Raw genomic sequence first — 23,017 nt, 5'->3', positions numbered from 1 at the left:
TATCCTTTATCTATAGGAATTACTCTGCCTCTGCAAATACTCCTTTCATCCAGAATCTGTTATCTTTATTTCTATACAAGTGAATAATTTATCACTGCATCTATCAGGAACACAGACCCAAACGAAGGCCTGAGGAAACATAAATAGAAAGGACTACAGTGATTCAGCGACAGGATATTAAGAAGTTGTGAGAAAATGGTGCTCCCTCCCATATGTGGCGCTCCTCATTTAGTCTCCTTTAACATCACACTAGAACAGCACAGCGCACCCTAATTTCCTCCTCTTCAGCGCAGTTGCCTACAACTCCAGGTAGTTTTAACACATGAATTCCTCCACCATTGGCTACTGCTAAATATCTTACACTTCCTCACAGAGTGGCACACAGTGTGCCATATATATATATATATATATATATATATATATTTTTTTTTTTACAATATAAAATGGACAAAATGCCTGGTATCATGACATGTCCAAGCTTTTAATGCTTCCTCACAAACACAGTGCAAACAGAGATCAGTAAATTTCAAGCCCTTCGGAGCCTGTGAGACAAGCAGAACTGCAGGGGGAAATAGCCCTTCCGTGTAGCCCTCATAGGCTCCCCACTGAAATCGGGCACCTCCTCAGTGCCTGGAGATGCACTCTCTCTCAGCTGCCAGCTTTTGAGCTTTTCTAGACTATTTTTAAATGGGCTTGGGGAGCCCCAACTGTTACCAGAAGATTAACCTGGAGCATGTGGCTGGTTCTACCTGGATCCCGCCCACAACCATGGGACCCAGACTTCCCGCTGGAGACTTGGTGGTGCGCCCACATGATCCACCCTACCCTGAGGAAAAGGATGGAGAAAGCTCTGCCCCTGGAGAAACAGACTTATTGTCTTCTGCCTTGAGGCCCACCCTTTAGATTGTAAAATGCTTGTGCTGAACAGGTGACATCTCAACAGTGCCTAGTACAGGAGGATTCCAGGGTGTCCAATGTCTAGACACTCTGATTTGCAAGACAGACCAGGAGGCTTAGGAGGAGAAACAGTGCTCACCAAAGGAGACAGGCACTGTCCAGGACACAGGAGTGGGACTGGAAGACACAGGTGGGCTGCACTAAGGAAGGGTAGATGCTTTGAGGCAAGAACTGCTTAAATAAAGCAGAAAAGGGTCGAGAGTACTGGGAATAATAATGATAATAGCTAACATTTATGGAGTTCTTACCGTGTACTTGGTACTATTCTAAGAAGTTTACATGTAAAAATACTTTCTATGTAAAATGCTTGGAATATAAATATAAAAGTAGTACTTTACTTCATTTTGTTCTCACAATTAAGAGAAGGAAGTAGCGATCTAGCTGTTTTAGATCTTAACAGAGCAAAGGAGAGCACGGACTTGGACCTATAAGATGTAGACACCAAGGGCGGGACAGCCATGGTCGGGAAGGGGGGTGCGTGGAAATTCCCATGAATCAAAGCTTTCCTAATACGTGGCAAATGAGACGCTGAATGTATCCTTATGGGCTGTCAACGTAGTTGCCATCTTGAAAAATTTCAATTTATTCAAAGACTTGAGATTCATTTTCCATGTTTGGTCAAACTAAGAACAATTATCAATTAAATTCATAAGACTGTTTCTTGAGTCTAGAAGTAAAATTTTATAACAAGATTTAGTTCATTTTCATCTTAGTTTTCTTAATAATTTTATCAGCTTGGCTGTATACAGAGTAACATCTAATCCAGTAGGCTAGCAGAAAGGCTTTTCAAACTATGATCCTGTAATCCCTTGGATAACCCTTGGTTAATCACAGAAGGGTGCTAAGATCTGCTTTGTGTTCCAAAGTCTGCAAATTACAAGATCAATAATATTTGTCAGAGAAACGCAATGGTGTCTAATGGCTCCAAAGCAGACGCACAGGAACTGGGAAAGAAAGGTGACTTCACACCAAGGGTGAGGAAGGCTGAGCGGACGAGGTATGAGAATTGGGAAGAGGGGGGATTTCTGCAGATGCTTGCCATTTCGTGGGGCACACAACACGTGAACTGAACTCCCTGATCTTTGCTGCAGGGCCTCTGTACCACTGTACCCACTGCGCGGCATGCTCCACTCTCACTGCTCTGCATGTCTTCCTTCTCGCAGGTCTCTTCTTAAATGGTATCTTCTCAGAGAGACTTTTCATCAGCACTCCCTCTCATCATCCTTAGCCCGCTTTGCTTTCTCCACAGCACTTATCACCACCGATACATTACGTATTTGTTTGTGTCTGGCTGCCTCAAGCAGAATGTAAGCTCTGTGGGGTCAGAGGATCCATCTGTTTGGCTCACTGTTGTATCAACAGCATCTAGAACAGTATCTATCACTCCGCAGGGGCTCTATAAATATTTGTGGAATGAATTAATGATTCTTCCATTCAGTCTTTAGGCATTAGTCTTGCCCTTTATCCTTCATGTTAACATCAATTCATAGACTCTCAGTACCAGTCCCTTTACCGTTAATGGAAGAGGGAAAATAAGACAGCTCAGTGTAGTAGTTACAAGTATGGACCTGGAACCACACCGCCAGGGTTCAAGCCTGGTTTCACTACTTCCTCGACAGCACTGTCCAATAGAACTTTCAACAATGATAGAAATGTTCTGTTCTACACTGGTCAACACAGTAACCACTAGCCATATAGACCTTGAAACGTGCTAGAGTGACTGAGGAACTGACTTTTTAATTTACCTTAAATTTAAATTTAGGTAGCCACATGTGGCTAGAGGTTACTCTATTGAACGGCACAGTTCTAGCTGTATGATCCTGGGCAACATTTCTAGATCTTTCTGTGCCTTTGTTTCCTCATTATTGAAATGGTAATAATAATAATAACAACAATAACAGTAACAACAAGAGCACCCCATAGGATTTTGTGAGGATTAAATCAGGTAAAATCAGGACTAGAACAGGACTGGGTACGTGGTGAGCTCTCAATAAACGGTACCATTGTGGGCCAAAAGAGCTGGCTTTTCAATAACACTGAATTTCCACTCAGACGTAACAATAGTAACCCAACATATAAATAAGCATAGGGAAATATAGGCATTTCCAATAAGTAAGATTATATCAAATATATGATAAGTCAGAAAATAGGGTGAATATAAGGAAAATCTAGAATAGCATGCCAATAAGTTGACAATTTTGGTTGACCATAAAAGTTACTCTTTAATAAAACAGCAGTTACCATGGCAGCCAGATGTCACAAAGTCATTTCAAAATCAAAGACAACAAGCACCTTCTTAAAGAATCCTTGTGAACAACGTAACTGAGCAATATCATGAGAGGGCTCCCTTCTATGTCTGGGGTTTATCATAGAGAATAATTGATTTCCCAACACTTTTCTCCAGCCTTCAGTATCTACTTTACAACTGCACCTAAGATTCCACACATTTTTATTCTTTCTCAGGGTTTATTTATGTGTTTTTTTAAAAACTCACAACAGTGAAAAAGGTAAAACAATTATTTTACAAGAAAAAATGACGATGAAGTATATCTTGTGACACCACTTTATTACTGCCCCGAGAAGCAGAAAACTGATGTTATCGTGTTCTGAAGGAGGCTCGAATTAACTTTTTATTTTGTATTGTGTTTTTGTGGGCCTCCAAATAAAATGTTCTTTCTGTACCTATAGAGGTTTTCTCCTTTATAAATGTTACGGGTTTTTTTCCTTCCCAGAGAATGTGAACATCAAGCCAAATTTGCGAATAAGAAGAAAAAGCAGAGAAGGCGAAGAGGGAGGAGGTACATAGAGGTCATTGGGCTCTCTGATTACACTCCACCTGATCCGTTCTCCTCTTGCAACTGTTATATAAAGGTCCGTAGACGGAGCCGGGGGAGTAGAAGAAACTGCACAAGATTACCACTGCTTCTGTCACATGCCAGTCCCATCTGTTCAGCTCCTTGAACTATCCTGTCCCCTGTGTCTTTCTGTCTTCTGTCCTCTGGATCTTCCCACCTCGCTCGACTCTCAGATTTTTCTGGTTGTCACCCTGAAGGCTGAATACTGAAAGAATTTCTTTTGGAAAATAATATTTAAAAACAAGGTTTATACTCAAATACGTTAGTGTTTACTTGGTTCTAGAATGTTTTTATTCTTTGTGTTAGGGTCAAAAGTTATAAACCATACCTGATTTTAACAAAACATCTATTTTTCAATGCCAAATTGCTGTGGTCAAGGTGAGCCATTCAGAATACGTGCCATTCCATATTCTCACACCCAGATAGTAAAGCATAATCAAGTTTGGCTCACAGTTCACCATTTTGAAACTTGAAATAAAAATGGGACCTGTTTTCTTAAGCGAAGCTTGAATCATGTGGACATGGTAAGATCTCCACTGGCAATGACTCTGTGAGAAAATCACTATGTTAACTTGTTCTCTAAAGAGAGTTGAGAAATTGTCTTTATATCATTTCCTAGGATAGGGCTTTGAGTTGTGACGTCAGTTTAACGCACTGAAAGATGAGACAAACTTACAACAAGAAGCATCCTAGGCACTAAATATACAATGGTGAATAAAACCAGCCATGATCTCTGTCCTCAGGAAGCTGCCAGTGAAAAGGGCACAAGGAGCTGAATTGCTAACTACTACACGTCCTGTCCGAGCCCTAATGATATCATTCCACGGCTCCTCAACCTCCAGAGCAAAAAGAGAGGGCCAAAGGGCACCCTCTTCAGGCAGCTCCACAGCTTCCTCTGTTCTCCTCTCACTATCATAAAGTCTCCACAAAGACCTAGGATGGAAAAGGCTGACCTCACCCAACAAAGACTGAAGGAGCAATGAACCGACAGCTTCAAAATGTACAAGATTCCCCTTCTAGATTAAAAGAGAAATAAAATATTGAGGTCATATGGGGTTTTATAGAACAGCAACCTTCTACGTCCTTTCCACTTCTTTTTGTTCCTTCTGCGACTGCTTTTCTGACGTGATGACGACGACGACAATAACGATGACAATGGTGATACTAATATCTAACACTTATGAGTGTCTTCTCTGTTCCAGACATGAGGAAACTGAGGCATAGATAGGCTAAGGAACTGGGCCAAGGTCATACAATGACCTTGTACATGAAGCAGCCACCACACAAACCTAGATGTTCTGGTGTCAGAGCTTATGCACTCATCTAGTGTGGTAGAGCTGCCTCCACATTTTTCTTCTTAGTCATGCAAAATTCTTTCCAATCCTAAGAAGAAAACCAATCACGAAGATATCCTTAATATTAAAAAGTGTTCTAGTCTTCATTTCTTTTCTAATACACATAATAGGCACTCAATGGGGAAGGGTAAATGAATGAATGAAAGAATAAAAGAAGGACTGAGAACCCAATTACAGTATTTCTCTTATTTAATGTGGTATTGCTATACTAAAACTAGGAGAAATCACATTAAATGCATATGTCCTCGGAAGTGAAGACCTTCAGTCCTTTGCTCTTAATATATAGTTCATGTTAGAAAAAGCTAATGCTAACTCACGATGGGAGATTCATGAGTTTTGAGGAGCAGATTCAGAAATTAGTTTGCATGCATCAATCCACATTTCTCCAATCCTGTCCCCCTTTTAGCAACGGCATAAATTGGTGACTCAGCACTTTGAAGTTTAGGGTCCATTGACCACAGACCTAAAAAAGTTAACTGAATATTTCCCATGGTATTTACATTTTGGGGGCAATATGGAAGATTAGATAACAAAAAAACTTTCCCAAATAGAATACCCAAAAATGCTGGATTAAAAAAATCAAAAAAATTTTTTGACATGCGTAGCTGAGCAATAGTAAAATAAGAGAAATCCTTAGATGTAAGAAAAAAGACAAAGCAAAAATCCAGAGAAGCAATTGAGCATTAAAGCTGACACTGATTTTGGTGCATCAGCTGATTGTTGGTGGTGCAGAGTTTTTTTCTCATCTTTTTCATATTATGATATGCAGAGAAAATAATGTTATTGTTATAGCAACTGCTAGAACAAATGGGAGGGTATTTGGGAGCATCTATACGTAGCTTTGCAAAAACATTCATTATATTTACTTCCTATAAGAAAAACAGAATAAAAAGAATTAAATAATAAATACATTCAATACGTATTCAATATTAAATATATTGAATTTGTATAAACCATGCCGTTAGAATATTTGTAAATATTCTAACAAGTAACTTGAGTTCTTTCATGAACATATATTTTTTTCATTTTATGTCATATCTGAGATGGTTGCATGAAATTTTTCCTGATGAAAACTTTTAATGATGATCCCTTCAAAAGTCTCACTATAGGGCCGGCCCCGTGGCAAGTGGTTAAGTTTGTGCACTCTGCTTCGGCAGCCTGGGGTTTTGCCAGTTCGGATCCTGGGTGCGGACATGGCACCATTCATCAGGCCATGCTGAGGCGGCGTCCCACATGCCACAACTAGAAGGACCCACAACTAAAAATATACAACTATGTACTGGGGGGATTTGGGGGGGGGGGAAGATTGGCAACGGTTGTTAGCTCAGGTGCCAATCTTTAAAAAAAAAAAAGGTCTCACTATAGACAAACCTTTTTTTCCATAAGTTTATAGCAGCTAAAAATTAATGGGCTTGGAATAGACACATGAAAAGATGTTCATCATCGCTAATCATCAGGGAAATGCAAATCAAAACTACACTAAGATATCACCTTACACCCGTTAGATTGGCAAAAACATCCAAAACCAAGAGCGACAAATGTTGGCGAGGTTGTGGAGAAAAAGAAACCCTCATACACTGTTGGTGGGAATGCAAACTGGTACAGCCACTACGGAAAACAGTATGGAGATTTCTCAAAAAGTTAAATATAGAAATACCCTATGACCCAGCCATCCCATTACTGGGTATCTATCCTAAGAACCTGAAATCAGAAATCTCAAGAGTCCGTTGCACCCCTATGTTCATCGCAGCATTATTTACAATAGCCAAGACGTGGAACCAACCTACATGCCCAGAAACTGATGATTGGATAAAGAAGATGCGGTATATATACACAATGGAATACTACTCAGCCATAAAAAAAGACAAAATTGGCCCATTCACAGCAACGTGGATGGACCTCGAGGGTATTACGTTAAGCGAAATAAGCCAGTCAGAGAAAGACAAACTCTATATGACTCCACTCATAGGTGGAAGTTAGTATATTGATAAGGAGATCTGATCGGTGGTTACCAGGGAAAAGGGGGGGTAGGGGGAGGGCACAAAGGGGGAAGTGGTGTACCCACAACATGACTAACAAAAATGTACAACTGAAATCTCACAAGGTTGTAATCTATCATAACATTAATAAAAAAAAATTAATGGGCTTGGTAATAGATTAAGAAGTTAGAAGAGGATAAACCCGAAGAAAAGAAATAAAAGCAAAAATTAATGCTAGAGAACAGAGGAATATAATGGAGAAAAACAGCAAAAATAAAGTTGGTTCTTTTAAAAAGATGAATAAATCTGCCAAACTTTTGGCAAAATTGATCCAAAATAAACAGAGAAAACACCAACAAATAACTCTTATATGATGATAAAGTATAGTATGAACAGGTTTATACCAATAAATTTGACAATGTAGATGAAATGGACAAATTCTTAGAAAAATCTATCTTCACAGAGGTGAAATTTAAAAACCCGAATGATTCTACAAAAGTAAAGAAATGTAATCAGTACTTTAGAATCTTCCTATAAAGAAATACCAGGCCCAGACACTTTTACAAGATAATGCTATTAAACATTCAAGCAACAGATAATCCCAATTGTACACAACTTCTTTCAAAGAACAGAGAAAGAGAGAGACTTTTCAACTACTTTTATGAATCTTACATAACCCTGATACCTAAACTAGATAAAGACAGGATGACAAAGCAAAAAAGAGACCAAGCTAACTCATGAAAATCCTTTAAAAAAAAATAAATAAAATATTAAAGATTGAGTCTCATGATGTATGTAAAGTTTGGCTTTGTTTTTAAAATGAATTATTTTGACATTAGAAAACCCAGTATAATTCATCTCACCAATATATATTAATTCAGAAAAGTCATTTGATCATCTCAATAGATGCAGAAAATGCATTCAATAAAATTCAACAAATATTCACAATCTAAAAACTTCTTACGGAGCCAGCCCTGAAGGCCTAGTGGTTAAAGTTCGGTGCTCTCACGGCTTTGGCGGCCTGGGTTCAGCTCCCAGTTGCAGAACCACACAACCCGTCTGTCAGTAGCCATGGCTGTGGCAGCGGCTCACATAGCAGAACTAGAAGAACTTACAACTAGAATATACAACTGTGTACTGGGGCTTTGAGGAAAAGAAAAAAAAAAAGAGGAAGACTGGCAACAAATCTTTCCTTGCAAAAAAAAAACAAAACCAAAAACAAAACAAAACTTCTTATCAATGTAGGAACATAAGAGAACTTCCTTAACCTAATAAATAATATTTTCAAAAAACTCTACAGCATATGTCATATATATAGTGAAATATTAAAAACATTTCCTTTAAAAACAGAAACAGACAGAAATCAATGTGTTAGGAATACGTGCATTAGTGATAAAACTATAAGGAATGTAGGGTAATAACACAAAACTCAGGAAAGTGGCTGCCTCTGGATGGATATAATCATGAGAGTGGGTAGCAGATATATAGTCACTTTATTATTATTTTTTAAACTGTACACATGCGCACACACACAGCACATCCACACAAATGTAAAGTATATTATTCATAACATGTTTGCAGATGAACTGAAACAATGATTCATTCTGCAAATGTTAAACAAAACCAGAATGATGGCTAGGCTAAATAATATTGTAACTACAAGAGAAATTTAAATCACCTTCTCTTTCATTGTCCAAGTTTAAGCTTGCCTTCATCGAAGTCGTATTTCTACTCTAAACTGAGATAATACTTTAACACATTCGGGAATAAATTTCAAATGAACTGCTCATGTCACCATGAGAATCAGAGAGGAAGAATTATATGTGAGACTCATTTTATTTCCTGAATAAATCTATGACAATTAAAACTTTAGTGTTTAGGGACCACTTCTCACAATCATGAGGTTGGTGTTTTAGAAAGCTTTTGCAAAAAAATCAATTCTTTAAGAGCACACAAAGGAAGGGAAGGGCCCTTGTCAAATGAACTCACATTGATTGCAGAACTTTTCCCCTTTGTCCTATGCACACTAAATTCAGCCCCCAAACTCCAAGAGGCCCCACAGCAATGCTGGTGCGCTGCGCTGAACAGCAGCATCAGCACCGTTTCAGATTTCCTGCTTGGCCTGCTGAGTCACAGACGCATTAGCGGGCACTGGGGCCAGAGTGGGGCATTGGGGCTAATGAGGGGGAATTCTGGGGAGAATTAGAAAAGAAGGTTTTTTGAGTATGAGACAGAAACAAAGGCTTCATGTAGAGCAGGGACATGTGCTTTTTGAAAGTTTTCCTCTAAAGAACCTTCTGTACTTCAGGTTCCCAAAGACATAAAACAGAAACCAGATTGAGTTCAAGTCCCACTTTAAAAAAGGAATTTATGTGTTCTTTGAGTGGCTTCCAATGGAGAAAGCTATGTGTCAATATAGCAGGTACTTAGTCCTTCCCCCTTTCTATTTTGTTCTGTTTAAGCAAATGGACTCTAGAATATGTAGGTAGGAGCTAGTAACGAAATTGGTGCCAAGCTTTTCATTCTTTTTTTTTTTTTCCTTTGGTGAGGAAGACTGGCCCTAAGCTAACACGTTGCCAATCTTCCTCTTTTTTTTTTTTCTCCCCAAAGCCCAAGTACATAGTTGTATAACCTAGTTGTAGGTCATTCTAGTTCTTCTATGTGGGATGCCACCACAGCATGGCTTGATGAGCAGTATGTAGGTCCATGCCCAGGATGTAAGCCAGCGAACCCTGGGCCACCAAAGCAAAGTAAATGAACTTAACCACTCTGCCACGGGGCTGGCCTCCCAGTTTTTCATTCTGATCATGCAAAGCATTATTTGCCTACAGCCTGGATCAATGTTCTAAGTTTTTGTAAACATAATTTTTAAATTCTGGAAAGCCCCTAAAGTTTCCCAAGAAATGGGATTTCCAGTTCTACTTTTTTCATTTTCAAAAGGTGCTCAGGCTGCTGTAGAGACACAAACATAACACATAGTTCTTGGCCACCAAGATCAAACAGCTCTTTAAAATCCTGCAGTTCTGAATTCCTCAACTCCTTTTGAATCCTCCAGTAACGTGCTATGAGCAGGTCTCCTAATTGACTGACGCGCTAATTCTCCAATGATGGTCAAGTTATGCCAGCGTCCACCTCCAGGCTAAGAAACAACAGCCAAAATATTCTGTTGGAAGAGGACCAGCCCAATGAGTCCTCTAGAAAGGTAGGCCAGTGGAAAGCCACAACAGTTCTTAAAAGGTCAGATAAGTTATACAGAGTAATTCCAAAGAATTTATACCCAGGCAAGAGGCTGCAGAAAGTCCAGGAGGAGCTGGCTTTTTCCTTGTAGCTAAGGGAGCTCTCCCTCTACTGCACGTACACTGGATGAATCCCTTCTTATTCTTTCTCAACCTTCATATTTTATCCTTCACGCCCCATCCCCTAAAATGTTATAAATAGTGTCACAGGGAAAATGACTCTGGACCTGACCCTATAAAAGAGAAAGTTCTCAGAAGCACAAGATGACAGGGCTGGAGCTCCCTCTAGAGCCCATCCTGCAGTCCATGGAGGGGTCTTCAGGAAAGGGAACCAGGGCTGGGTAGATCCCAGCCCATTTCCCATGCCAGGTCCTCTTGCTGGAGAGCCTTCCCACTAGCTGAGAGGTCTGGGACAGCAGAGGTCCTCACCAGGACCAGCTGGGAGGACGCAGTGGGGAGACGGCCCAGCAGTGTTCACCAGCATCTCTAGAAGCAGAGAGTCTGATTGAGCATGCTTCCTCAAGAAGTTCTCTTGTCAACATCAACTCTGGATATTCACCACGAAGGGATCGTTAAGGAGCTAACAATGCTCATTTGCTCATTATTCAATCCTATGGTTTGGGTCATGGTCATAGACGTATGACCCATAACAAATGGATATTCTCATTTTACAATAAGCTGATGACTTTAAACCTGAAATGAAAATATTAATAAGAAATAATGTTGGGGTTTTCTTTAAACCTTCTTTAGAAAAGCTAAAGAAATACAGGGAATTAACATGTTAAGGAAAAACAGCACAACATAATCTTCATTTCAGCATATATCTGACAATCTTAAATCACTATGTTCTTTGCTTAGGAAGAAAAAGAAAGGTTCACAAATATAATACTGAGAAACCTAATTTTCAATATATCACAGCTACATTTAAAATAGCACAGAAAACAAAAGCTACTTCTGATTTGTTCCTGTTTCATGACGTTATTAGAGACTGAGAATACTCTACTCTGCTTTTGATAACTGTGAAGAGGAAATAACTTGGGTAACACTTGATAATATTTCTCTATCATTTGGGGGGAACTTAATAAGTATGTCTAAGTGCTTAGGTCTTGACATAATCAAAAGATTGTCTGGCCCACACTGCCTTCAAAACATGGCTTCTTTCTTCAAGTTCACTCAGTTGAAGTTATTAAACAGTTCAAAATTATCTCCAAAATACATTTTTGCAACTTTGAGTCATTACTCTAGACAAATAAAACAGAAGAGCTAGACTCTGTTAACAGAAAATTAAACTCTTAATTGAATATGGTGTTTCATTAGTACATCATGTACAAAATCCAACATAGGAACCACAACGGCATTTATATAACACTACAAAGGCTTTCACGGCCAGTATCGTTCCTGATCCCCAGAACGGGTGGGTCTGGTACGTACAGGTTGTGAAACAAAATTATCCTCCTTTAAGTTGTATATTGTGAGTTTAATTTTTCTGTCTACGAAATTTTCTGAACCCCTCCTCCAGTCCTGCTCTCAACAACACAGTAATTATAGCTAACATTTATTGAGTGCTTACTGTCTGTTAGGTCCAGTTTTAAGTGTTTTAAACGCATTTATTTCATAATCCTAAGACCACAGTAGAGAAGTATTTTTATTTAGTCTCACTAGATTGAGGAAATCTAACTCTGGATGCCTATCTGTCTAGGATTCTTCCCTATTTGCTTTCTTCTTTAATTTTGCCCTGGTTTGCCTAACATTTTCTTTGCTGGAAAACGCAGAGCAACACTTAGTGAGCAGACGACATATTTTCATCGTCCATAACTTGCCATCTCTTTTTATGTATCTGGAATACAATTATATAAACCTTAGAAAAATAACATCAAGAAAATGAAAAGTCAACAGTAGTTAGATGACTTACCCAAAGTCATCCAGCCAATAAGTGGCCCAGATGCAAATCTTCCAACATCCACAAAGTTCTCCTTCCTCATTCTGATGCCTCCAGAAGATGCTCAAGTCTATTAATACCCTCTCGGGAACTTGTCTGTGACTTGGCGATCCTGTCCACCACCACCACCTTCACCACCATCAGTGAGCAAATCTATGAAGAACGCTTCTGCATTTGATGCATTGCCGGAGCGGATGGCACAGAGTCAGTAATGCTAACGTTTACCCTTGTCCTTTCGGAATTCGCAGTCTAAGAATAATAGCAATGAGATCAGAGGACATCATGGGCAAAGAACCAGCCAGGCTCCAGGTTAGGGACATGAAAAGGATGGGATGAGGAGTCACACCTACGCATGCTTGAAGAGGGAAGTCTGGAAAACACGTAGATAACTATTTTCCATGTAAATACCAGCTCCTTCCCTTCGTGTTGATACAGAATCGTGAAAACGCACACTGAAGACTTATACTAAACAAACGCACATTGAGTTGGGAGGCAAAAAAAAGGGGTAGAACTAGCGTTGCACTGAGAATCAGACGTGTTAGTCTCAGCTCCACCAAGGGGTAATTGGGGCAAGACCCTCAATTTGTCTCAGACTCAGAGGCAATATTCTGTAGGGCAGGAGCAGAGTCTGACTTTGGCTCAAACCGCTTACTGGCTCTATGACCATGAATAATTTTTTAAGCCCCAGTTTCTTCAACTGAAAAATGGGTATAATAATGCTAACCTTGTGGGATTGTTGTGCAGGTTAAATATACTAAACTAAAGGTTTTTGCAAATAGTAGTTGCTCATTAGTTAGTATTCACCATCGTTATTTCTTTATCTAGAAAATGAGGAGATGCTGAATATTTTTTAATATCCCTCCAACTTCTAAAAGCCTGTGAGCCTATATCCATTTGGCACTGGGTTAAGCACACTTGTTTAAGGATTTGCCTAGACAGACTGTTGCTCAGAAGTGGACAATGTCATTTTTTGTAGCATGAATGGCCAATTTAATCACACCTGGAAAAATAATTCTTATTTTCAACCAACCCACAATCTAACTGGGGTATATTAGCAACAAAAGTCACTAATGGAAGGGAGAAAAGAAAAGCAAAGAAAAATGTCTCAAATTGCTCAGGTTAAGTATATTTTACCTAATCTACCCTCTAATACAAAATTACCCATGCATTGGTGCAAAACTTTCACAATTTTCCAAAGAAGAGACCATTATTTTTCTAAATTCCTATTACATCATCTTTTCTCTGGAATGGTGTCTTTCAAATATTTTGAACTATAGCCCACAGTAAGCAATACATTATACATTGCAATCTAGTTCACACATACATATATAATATTTTAGGAAATCAAGGTTTCATAAAACCCTTACTATCTGCATTGCATTCATATTTTCTAATGTTTTAATCCAAGTTTTAATGCTGATTGTTCTCTAATAAATTGATATCATGACCTATCATGGTCACCAACCATAATTTGTAAAACACAGCAGTGCTGTATTCCATTCTCTATGAAAGTTTTTAAAAAATGCCAACTAGTCAGTACTATACCTGGTCCAGTAAATTGGTTAAAGTGTGGATATACAGTTAACTAATGTTTGGCATTACACAGACCCACAATATTGCTGGTTATTGATCATCTGAATCTTAGATAAATTCAATTAATCTAGCTTCTAACTATACGTCTCCTTAAAATGCTCTGTAAATATATTTACCCTAAATGCTCACTGTGAGCTTCCTTTCCCCATTAAAAGCATTATAGGAATCAGCTTAGCTTCACAACCTGTAACTAGATTCAAAGAGAAACTATAGGAATGCTATTTATCAAATTTTACAATGACCTTTTCTTTCTTAGGTTGGCTTATTTTAATTCTTCTCCATATTTCCATCTACCATACAAGAAGTTCGATTCTCTCTCTCTTTGAATAGCTTGATCTTAGAATCTATTATGACTCCCTGTGGGGTGGGGGGTGGGGGGCAGAGCCATAATTTTTCTTTCTTGGTAATTGGGATTTGCACACGACCTTGCACTCTAATGCATATCCCAGCTCTCTGCTTGTCCCATGCCAACGCATTTTTAAGCCGCTGACGACATCAAATTCAACACGCTTTTGTTGTTCTCAAATTCCACAGGATTTTCAACCTTGAATTTCTTCATGTCTTTTCCATTCATACTTCATTTAATTTTGGTGTCACTCTCCTATGTCCCTATCATTCTTCACAGCTGGATCTATTTGCCTGTTTTTCAAATACTGAGCCTTCCGTCAATGGTGATACACGTTTCCCATTTTGATTTTTGCAACCTCACTCTTGATCTTCATTGAAACCAAAAAGGGCCTGTGAGGAGCCCCCCGGCCCCCAGACTATTTCCTCAAGGAGTTCTCCAGACACATAAGTAAATGGGCCTATGATGCATTCTGTACTAAAGCTAAAATTGAGTTCCCTCCAAACTCCTGTCTGCCGCTGTTTTCCAATAGGGCAAAGAATGTGTAGAACTCTCTTAATTAGTTAAGTTCTGCATGTCTGCTTCTGAGCTAAGGTCTCTTTTCTGATTTACAACTATTTGTCACTCGTTTCACTACCTTTCACTACTCTTCCACTAGCCCTTTCATTGATAAGTCATAATCTCAAAATTTCATGCAATTAGACTGACTTCACTCACCTATCCTTTAGGACCTTTTCTCTTATTAGGCACACACAGACTGTCCCCACCCCACTGCAGACCTGGTTCCATTAGTCTTGTAAAGCCGTCAGACTCTGGGTATGCCAGACCCATTTTGGCAATTCCATTCCAGCCACTCTTGAAAGGTTTGCTTTCTTCTTTCATTCCGCACAACAGTAGCTAGACCTGGTTCATGTCTTTATTGGTCAAAAAGTTATTTATCTTCCTCCTGCAAGCCACTCATTTTTCTGTTTTATTTTAGCAGAAGAGATGAGAAATGTGCTCAAGATTACCGTTAGGACAATTTAAACTATGAATGGTACCATGACCCCGTGCAGTAGGAGCATTATAGAATCGTAGTCATAATTTGAGAGCTGCATGATATTAATTATGTGAACATTTAGGATTTTGGGAGAGGTTGTATTTGTTTATTTCTTTTTTTTTTTTTTCAAAGATTGGCACCTGGGCTAACAACTGTTGCCAATCTTTTTTTTTTCTTTTTTCTGCTTTTATCTCCCCAAACCCCCCCTGTACACAGTTGTATATCTTAGTTGCACATCCTTGTAGTTGTGGGATGTGGGATGCCGCCTCAACGTGGCCTGACAAACGGTGCCATGTCCGCGCCCAGGACCCGAACCCTGGGCCGCTGCAGCGGAGCGCGCGAACTTAACCACTCGGCCACGGAGCCGGCCCCCTGTTTATTTCTTGATTTTTGAAATGCCCCAAAGACTTTTCATAACAGCTTAATGTTTAAGATATCAAATAACTTACCTATTATTTGTTATATGAACCAGCCTCTTGCTTTCTGTCATTATTAACATTTTCTTGTTATTATTAAGAATAAAGGTCAGCTCCTTGGTCTTTCCTCCTATCAAATAAAAATTCCAGTTGACTCATTATAAGGAAAAATCACATTAATTAAAGCTCGTGCTGACCCCCAAAGTTCAAATATGTTATGGAAATTACACTTTAAAACCCTTCCAGTTATCACACTATTAAGCTCCCAAATTGGAATTCTCCTTTTGCTTCATGCCAGTGTGATCGGAAATTCTCTCTCCTCCTGTCCCCTCAGTTTATCTGCTCCCACCACACACAGAAGTGCACTGAGCCATACCACAACTAGAGCTATATGCTCTGCTGTTTCTTTTCAATTTTGCTAACTTTGAAAGATTTCCTAGGTATGCACATAAAATTTAATATACTGGCCTGCCCATCTGGACTGTCTTTACTGGATCATAGCATCATATCAAACATAAGCACCAATCACTAAATAATTGTTTTCATGTTAAGCATCTGATGCCACATTCTGGTTAGGTATTTATTTGTTTGTTTATTATTTATAGAAGTATGTAAGCACCTTGACAATATTTTTACAATAGAAAAAAGCTGTTAAATGTTCTTCCTTGCATCAAGAAAAAAAAACCCACCTAACGATATACCGTACAGGTTATACGAGGCCTGTTATTTTTCACAGATGTTCACTTAAAATCTCACTGTTATAAAAATTGTTTCGACATTCATATTAATATATTTTCCAACATCTCTTCAATTGTCATATTCCTTGTCACACTACATAAAAGCAAAAAAAAAATGTTTCTAAATTCTCATTTCAAATCACTTTCTTGTAAGTTTGGCTTGGTAAAAAGAAAATTCTTAAAGTGGAATATGTTGTTAGAAACTGCAAACTGCCCTCTTTGGGGGTACATATTCTTCCCTCTGCATCTGGGGAAGTGTTTGAAATGCTCTGGCAGGGGAAAAACCCCTCCTTAGGGTCATTCCAAAACTCTGAGCTCAAGATGGATTAGCAGCTCTTGGAGCAAGATCTCACTTTCCCATGTGCTCGGCACCAGCCAAATGGTGAGAACTGGTGGTGTCTTGAACACCGAGTCTGCACCTGAGTAAACCCCAGCCCTGTCCTCTCTTCGGAGCTGTGCACACGCAGGGCCACCTATCTGAACAGGCCTGGAGGGTCCAAGAAGAGCTCATGGGCACTGACGCCCAGAAAGATGACAGGCAAGCCTGGAAGACACATCCCCTTAGTCCAGATTGCTCCAGAAGGCCTGTGAGGAATCCACCCCAGAATGTGGTCCCTGCTCTTCTGAAAGCAAGCCTGATCTTTTGTGTCTTATGTAAAATTTTGAATAATGTGATGCTTTTTCATGAAAAACTAAGCAGTAAGGGAAAATCTGCTGAATCCTAAGATGTAATTGATTATATCCCAGTGTTGTAATAAAAATCACTACTTCGGCATCAGAAAAAGCCTCCATTTGGGAATAAGCTCATCACGAATCAGGCTGTCAAGTCACAACCACCGCCATCAAAGAATTCTGGGAAAGTGCCTTTAGTGTGATTACTGCTGATGCCACAAACCAACGAGAAACATGAGCACCATGGCTTTCAAACTATATGGTATTGACTTCTCAACACGGCAGGTGGGAAATTTTAAACCACTTCTTTCTCCTTTCATTCTTTACTCCCTTAATCATTCATATTTTTATTCATTAACTCAACAAAAATTTATTGAATACCTACTATGTGCCAGACATATACATGCTACTACGTGCCAGAAAACAGCAATAATAATAACATGAGAACAGTGGCCGTAACTAATACTCATATAGTGCTTGCTTACTATGCCCCAGGCACTGCTCTCAGTCTATACATTAGCTCATTTAATCCTTGTACCAATCTCCTAAGGTACACACAATGATATGCCCACTTTGCAGATAAGCAACTGAAGTACAGAGAGATTAATGCTACAGGTCATGGAATGAGTATGTGTCAGAGCCAGGGTTCAAACCCGCATCTTTTTACTCCAGTGTCCATGATCTTGACCTCTATACTATATGAAGAAAAACAGATGTGACTTGATGGAACTTTCAAAGTACTGGAGAAGACAGACATTAAACAAACACATTTGTAATCTCAAATGCCAATAAGATACGTAAGAAAAGAGCAAGGCGCCACGAGACGGGATGGTATAACACGGCAAAGGCACTTCTTGCAGGCTAAGAGGGCAGTGATGACCTCTGACGATTCTCATCTCACTTAAATGACAAAGTTAGAAAATTTATGAAAGTGGGTTGGCTAAAAAGAGCTGGGGAAAGCCAAGGCTGGGAAGCTGGGGAAAGTGACTAAGCAATTCAGCCCTTAACCCTTGCCATAGAGTCCTGCCATCCTGGTGGCCCTTCTTGTTGGTACACTCAGAATGACCAGAGACAAGGGATCTGAATACAAGCCCCTTCTCCTATTCTTTACACCTTCTAAATAAGGAAATTCAACCTGGATATGGTGCCCCATCTTCACACATGAAAGTGAATACCTCCTCATCCGCTGCCTCTGACCAAGAAGTCCATGGTGGGGACGTCTAAAAAATCTTAAATTCTGCCGTAACGCTTTAGCTTATTAAAAAAAAGAAAAGATTTCTTTGGCCTATGATGGTTAACACTTGGGTTTCCGAAAACAATTCAAGATACAGCTTACAGTCAGTAAAACAAACAAACACACACCTTTATGAGACTTGGTTATTAACAGACTTGGAAACTGACTGAAATACTGATTTACAGAACAAGAAGATGAAAGCAGAGAATCAGCTTCCCACAGCAACAAAATTCTCTTTCCATCCTGATTAAAAAAAAAAAAATCTGGACTTTATTACTCTGCTTGACCAATTACAGATCTACCTGTTTCTTTTTAATGTTAGAGAAATCATTCAGAAAGAAGAAAAGTCTCTCTTTTCTTCTCAAGAAGTTGTCTCTCTGTAGATTTGGGAAATTTTGCATGTCTGATTGTTATTATTTTATACATTATTTTTATGTCTTCAGTCTCTATGTTTAGCATGGTAAACAAGTATAGGATTATATCCAGAAGCAATGTGACATTAGCTCCTAATTCTGTAGTCTCACTACTGAGGTTAACAATGATTCAGAGGGGAGAGCGAGAGGGCGAGGGTAAGGTGTTCCTAACAGCCCCATTAACTATATGCGCTTCACACATCTAGATAGAAGAGCAACGTCATTTTCAGGTCTAATAAATTAAGCACTTTTTCTAGTTCATTGTTCAGAATCATAAAAAGAATAATTCATGATGTTGTATCGCCACAAGAAAGTCCGCTGCTTCATCATCTTATTGTATCGTTTCATAAGGAATTTTATATCCTACCTAGCTCTACTTTATGACGTTACTATATTTAAATGCTTAGATAACTAAACACACAAGATACTCATTTGACAACCAATGAGAGTTAAACAGCCTCTAATAAGCAAATAGTACATTAAGTCTCTTCTTTCATAGTCAGCAAATTCCACTCAAGATTAGCCTAGGCACAGTTAAATTACGAGAACCCTCCTTAACATTAAAGAGGAACAGTCTAAAGGTTAGAAACCAAACTTTGAAAGTAACTTACAATACATTATGTTAAATTTTTTGCTAGTGTCATGAGACTTTGAAAACAAAACCCCTGAAAACCACAATACATGTGACATTCCTCAAAAATATCTTCTATGTCCCATTCCTTAAAAATCTGTGAATTGACTTTGATTCTTAACTGCCCTGTTGTCATAATCCACCTTATTTAATTAATATACTTCATTAATAAATAAAATTATATCCTTCTCTGGTTCACCTACAAATGAAATACCAAATAAATTGCAAATAAAGGTTTTAAAAAGTATGCCTAGAACTTAAGGATCTTGGCTTCTCCAAAAATAAAGTAAATGTCCTTATATTAAGGCTATCATCACATTTTACACTGACATATGGGAAACAGAATAGCATATTATGTCAAACTTATGAAAACTTGACAACATATTTCACCAGAATAAATGATTTTTGTGTGCTCTATTCCAGGAGGAGGAAAGAAAAAGACATTGTAATAATTGCAGTTTGTATTAACTTCAAAGCTGGTAATTTTCCCCCAAAGGTAGTTTTCTTTCCTTCTTGAGAAATCAAACAAACAAAAACTTGCATTTGGAGCCCGAAATCTCATAAAAATAAAATATTTAGGAATACATTGCTGAGAAATCACCTACAAATTACTTTCAGACCTTTACAAAACAATCTAATTTGAATCACCAGTCTAAATAGGTCATTTAACTCAGAAAAATTAAAATTAGCTGTGCAAGGTCAATTCTTTTTCTAAAACCTCTGCACCCTCCATGTGCTGTAGTCTTCCAAGTCAAACCATAGCTAAGCATCAAGAACAACAATACACAAACATTTAAAACCTCAGTTAGTCTGCTCTTGAAATAGCCATAAAACTTAACATTATACATAGAAATATAGAGTCAGAGGACGGTGGGCTTCAAGAAATTGGAGGTGAAAGGACAGAAGGAAAAATAGAAAACATTTCAGGAGAATAATGGTATGTGTGAGGGAGTGTGGGTCTCTATGATGCGCGTTTCCTGTTCACAGTACATGACAGATCAAAATCAGCCAAGACACACTTACTACAAAGTGAATACTTTCATACAAGTTTAGCGTCCCACAAGCTTCTCTTATATCAAACCAGCAGTATAAGATCATGAACTTTAATGCTTTTAAGCACTTTTAAGGACTTAATCATCCTACAACACTGGTAAACTCTGGGATCAAATCCTTGCTCCCCAGAAAACCTCCCCAGGCATAGAAACAGCTACAAAATCTGGACAGTAACATCTTTAAAGAACAAGAACAATAAAACAAAATGCAAATGAGAAAATTTGGCTGCCTATATTCCTCCACAACCAGATCATCCATAAAATCAAAAGCGGTCCAACAATGTTGGTGCAGGAGGGTGTCAAGTGTCCCAGGATGGAGTCTGCCTTTAGAAGGCAGGACATCGAGGTGGCTGGCAGAGAGGGAACCCGCATCAAGGGAGGTGGAGAAGGGAGTCAGCTTTGTTTCAGAACTCGGCAAAGCCACGGTGAAATGCACCCCCATCCCTTCTGGGTTGAAAGTAACTTTGATGCTCAGAAAAAGTACTTTCATATTCTCCAGCTAGCAACAATCTATCATCCACAGGCAAGCTCGAGAGATCAGAGATGCCAGTGAAACAGGGTTTCCTCTCTGCCCAACTCCCTGAAGCCACTTCCCCAAAATTAGATCTTGAGAAATCCTGATTCCCTCAAGACCTCTCTCTGTTTAAAGATGGAATGGAAGCATCTTTGTTCTGACAAGGAGGCAAACTGAAGACTTGACATTGGGGAATTGCTAAGGAACATTCTAAGCTCTATTTTTCTCTAAAGGGTGAAACTTAAAACAGAATTAGGATTTTTTCATTTCCAGATGGATGATAAAATTTTTGTAACTGCCTGGGACACAGAGAAACAATTTCGCGCCAGGTGCCCCCACCCCCCAACCACCCTCACGAAGCAACGACAGAAACAGTCCCAGAGAGGGACAGAGCAGGCTGACTCTCCTTCCACTACAACGTCTCAAATCCGCTTTTCGCCTCGCTGTGTCAGTCCCTCAGCACGCGCCCTAAGCGGCCGCTTCTTCGCCCCATCTTTAGTTCTGAGCGGACTCGGCCCAGCAACCGCCCTGCCTCCGGCGCGTCCCCTTGGGTGGCGCCCCCCGCACTTGGTGGGGTCTCGAAAGGCCAGGACAAGGCGCTCGTGCCGGCTCTGGGGAACCCCGGGGGTTCCGGCCTCCCTGGGCTCCCGCACCCCACCCCGCTACGTCCGAGCGGATTAAGTTGCTCGGCAGCCGGCGGCGCGCACAGCCCCCGTCCCTCCCACTCCCGCCCCGCCCGGGCTCCGGCGCCCCGAGGTGCCCTCGCCCCCGCGGAGGTGAGCGCGCACTCACCGGAGGTGAGCTGCATCCAGGCACAGATCTTGTACACGGTAGCCGTGTTGCAGAAGAAGAAGAGGGTAAAGCAAACGATGCAGGCGATGATGAGCATCATGGAGAGGCCGATGAAGAAGGAAGCGGCTTTGAAGGCGCCCGAGGGCAGCGTGGAGAAGTCCGTGAAGCTGCCCCTGCAGGTCAGCTCCCGGGAGAAGCCGTTGCCGATGCAGTAGTGGAAGAGCCCGAAATAGCCGGCTTGCGGGGTGTCCACGCCGTCGCCGATCCAGTAGGGCTGGATGAAGCACACCACGTTGACGATGGCAAAGCAGATGGTGAAGATGGCCCAGAGCACGCCGATGGCCCGCGAGTTCCGCACATAGTTGGTGTGGTACAGCTTGGCAGCCTCCTGAGCCGGGAGCATCGCGGCGGCGGCGGCGGCAGCAGCGGCGGCTCCGGGCATTCTCCCCCTCCTCCTCCTCCTCCTCCTCCTAGTCCTCCGCCTCCCCCCGCCTCTCCGCGCTCAGGAGACACACTCACCGAGCCGCGCGCGCTGCAACTCCCTTGCCTCCGCCTCAGCCCAGCAGCGCCAGTTTCGGAGTCTGCATCCTCGCTCCCGGAAGGAGGGCGGGGGAGCGCCGAGCACCCCTCCGGCTCGCCTGGCACAGCCTCCTGGCCCCCCTCCCTCCTGGCCCGGGCTCCAGCCCTCCTCAACACCCTCCACCCCTCTTCCCGCCGCCGCCGCCGCCGCTGCAGCTGCTGCAGCTGAAGGCGCCAAAGCCCGCGCGGGGCAGCGTGGCGTGCGAGCTCGGGCGCCCCCCGCTGCGCTTCCCGCCTTCCGGCCCCTGCCCCCCCGCCCCGCCCCCCGGCTGCCCCGGGGCGCCGAGAACCGCGGCGACCCTGGACTCGGCGCCAGTGGTGGGCGTGGGCCGGACGGAGCAGAGGGCCTGGAGCTGGGGAGGGGGAATCTAAGGAGGGGGCAGGAGCACCCCCAGGGATCCTAGAGGCGATCCCGGGATCCTGGTTGGCGTTGGGGGCCGGGTGCGGGAGGGTGAGCCTGCGAGCATCTCAGCGCCGCACAGCAACGTGCTTCGACCTCTGCATCTTTGCAGTGGCGCGAAGGGCAGCGCGGCAGGTGCAGGCAGGAGACGCCAAGGGAGAGGAGACGTGGTGCCCCCCCCGGAGACTTCCCTATTACCGCCGCAAAACTGCCCCTGGCGAGCTGCTGGGGTGCCTCGTGTCCATGAGGTGGGGGCGGGAGAAGTTGGGCAGGAGCTC

General features: G+C 41.2%; 1 protein-coding gene across 1 annotated transcript in view; it reads right to left on the bottom strand.

Annotated features, from left to right (window-relative positions):
- LHFPL3 (LHFPL tetraspan subfamily member 3) overlaps positions 1 to 22,202 on the bottom strand; it is a 329,716-nt gene extending 307,514 nt beyond the window's left edge. The window contains exon 1 of the mRNA XM_046668911.1: positions 21,761 to 22,202. Within this exon, the coding sequence (XP_046524867.1) occupies positions 21,761 to 22,202 (442 nt within the window). The remainder of the gene's footprint in view (positions 1 to 21,760) is intronic.
- Between the last annotated feature and the right edge of the window lie 815 nt (positions 22,203 to 23,017).

This window comes from Equus quagga, chromosome 8 (assembly GCF_021613505.1).
Source record: "Equus quagga isolate Etosha38 chromosome 8, UCLA_HA_Equagga_1.0, whole genome shotgun sequence".
Taxonomy (NCBI): domain Eukaryota; kingdom Metazoa; phylum Chordata; class Mammalia; order Perissodactyla; family Equidae; genus Equus; species Equus quagga.
This window is presented reverse-complemented; position numbering and strand designations above follow the sequence as displayed.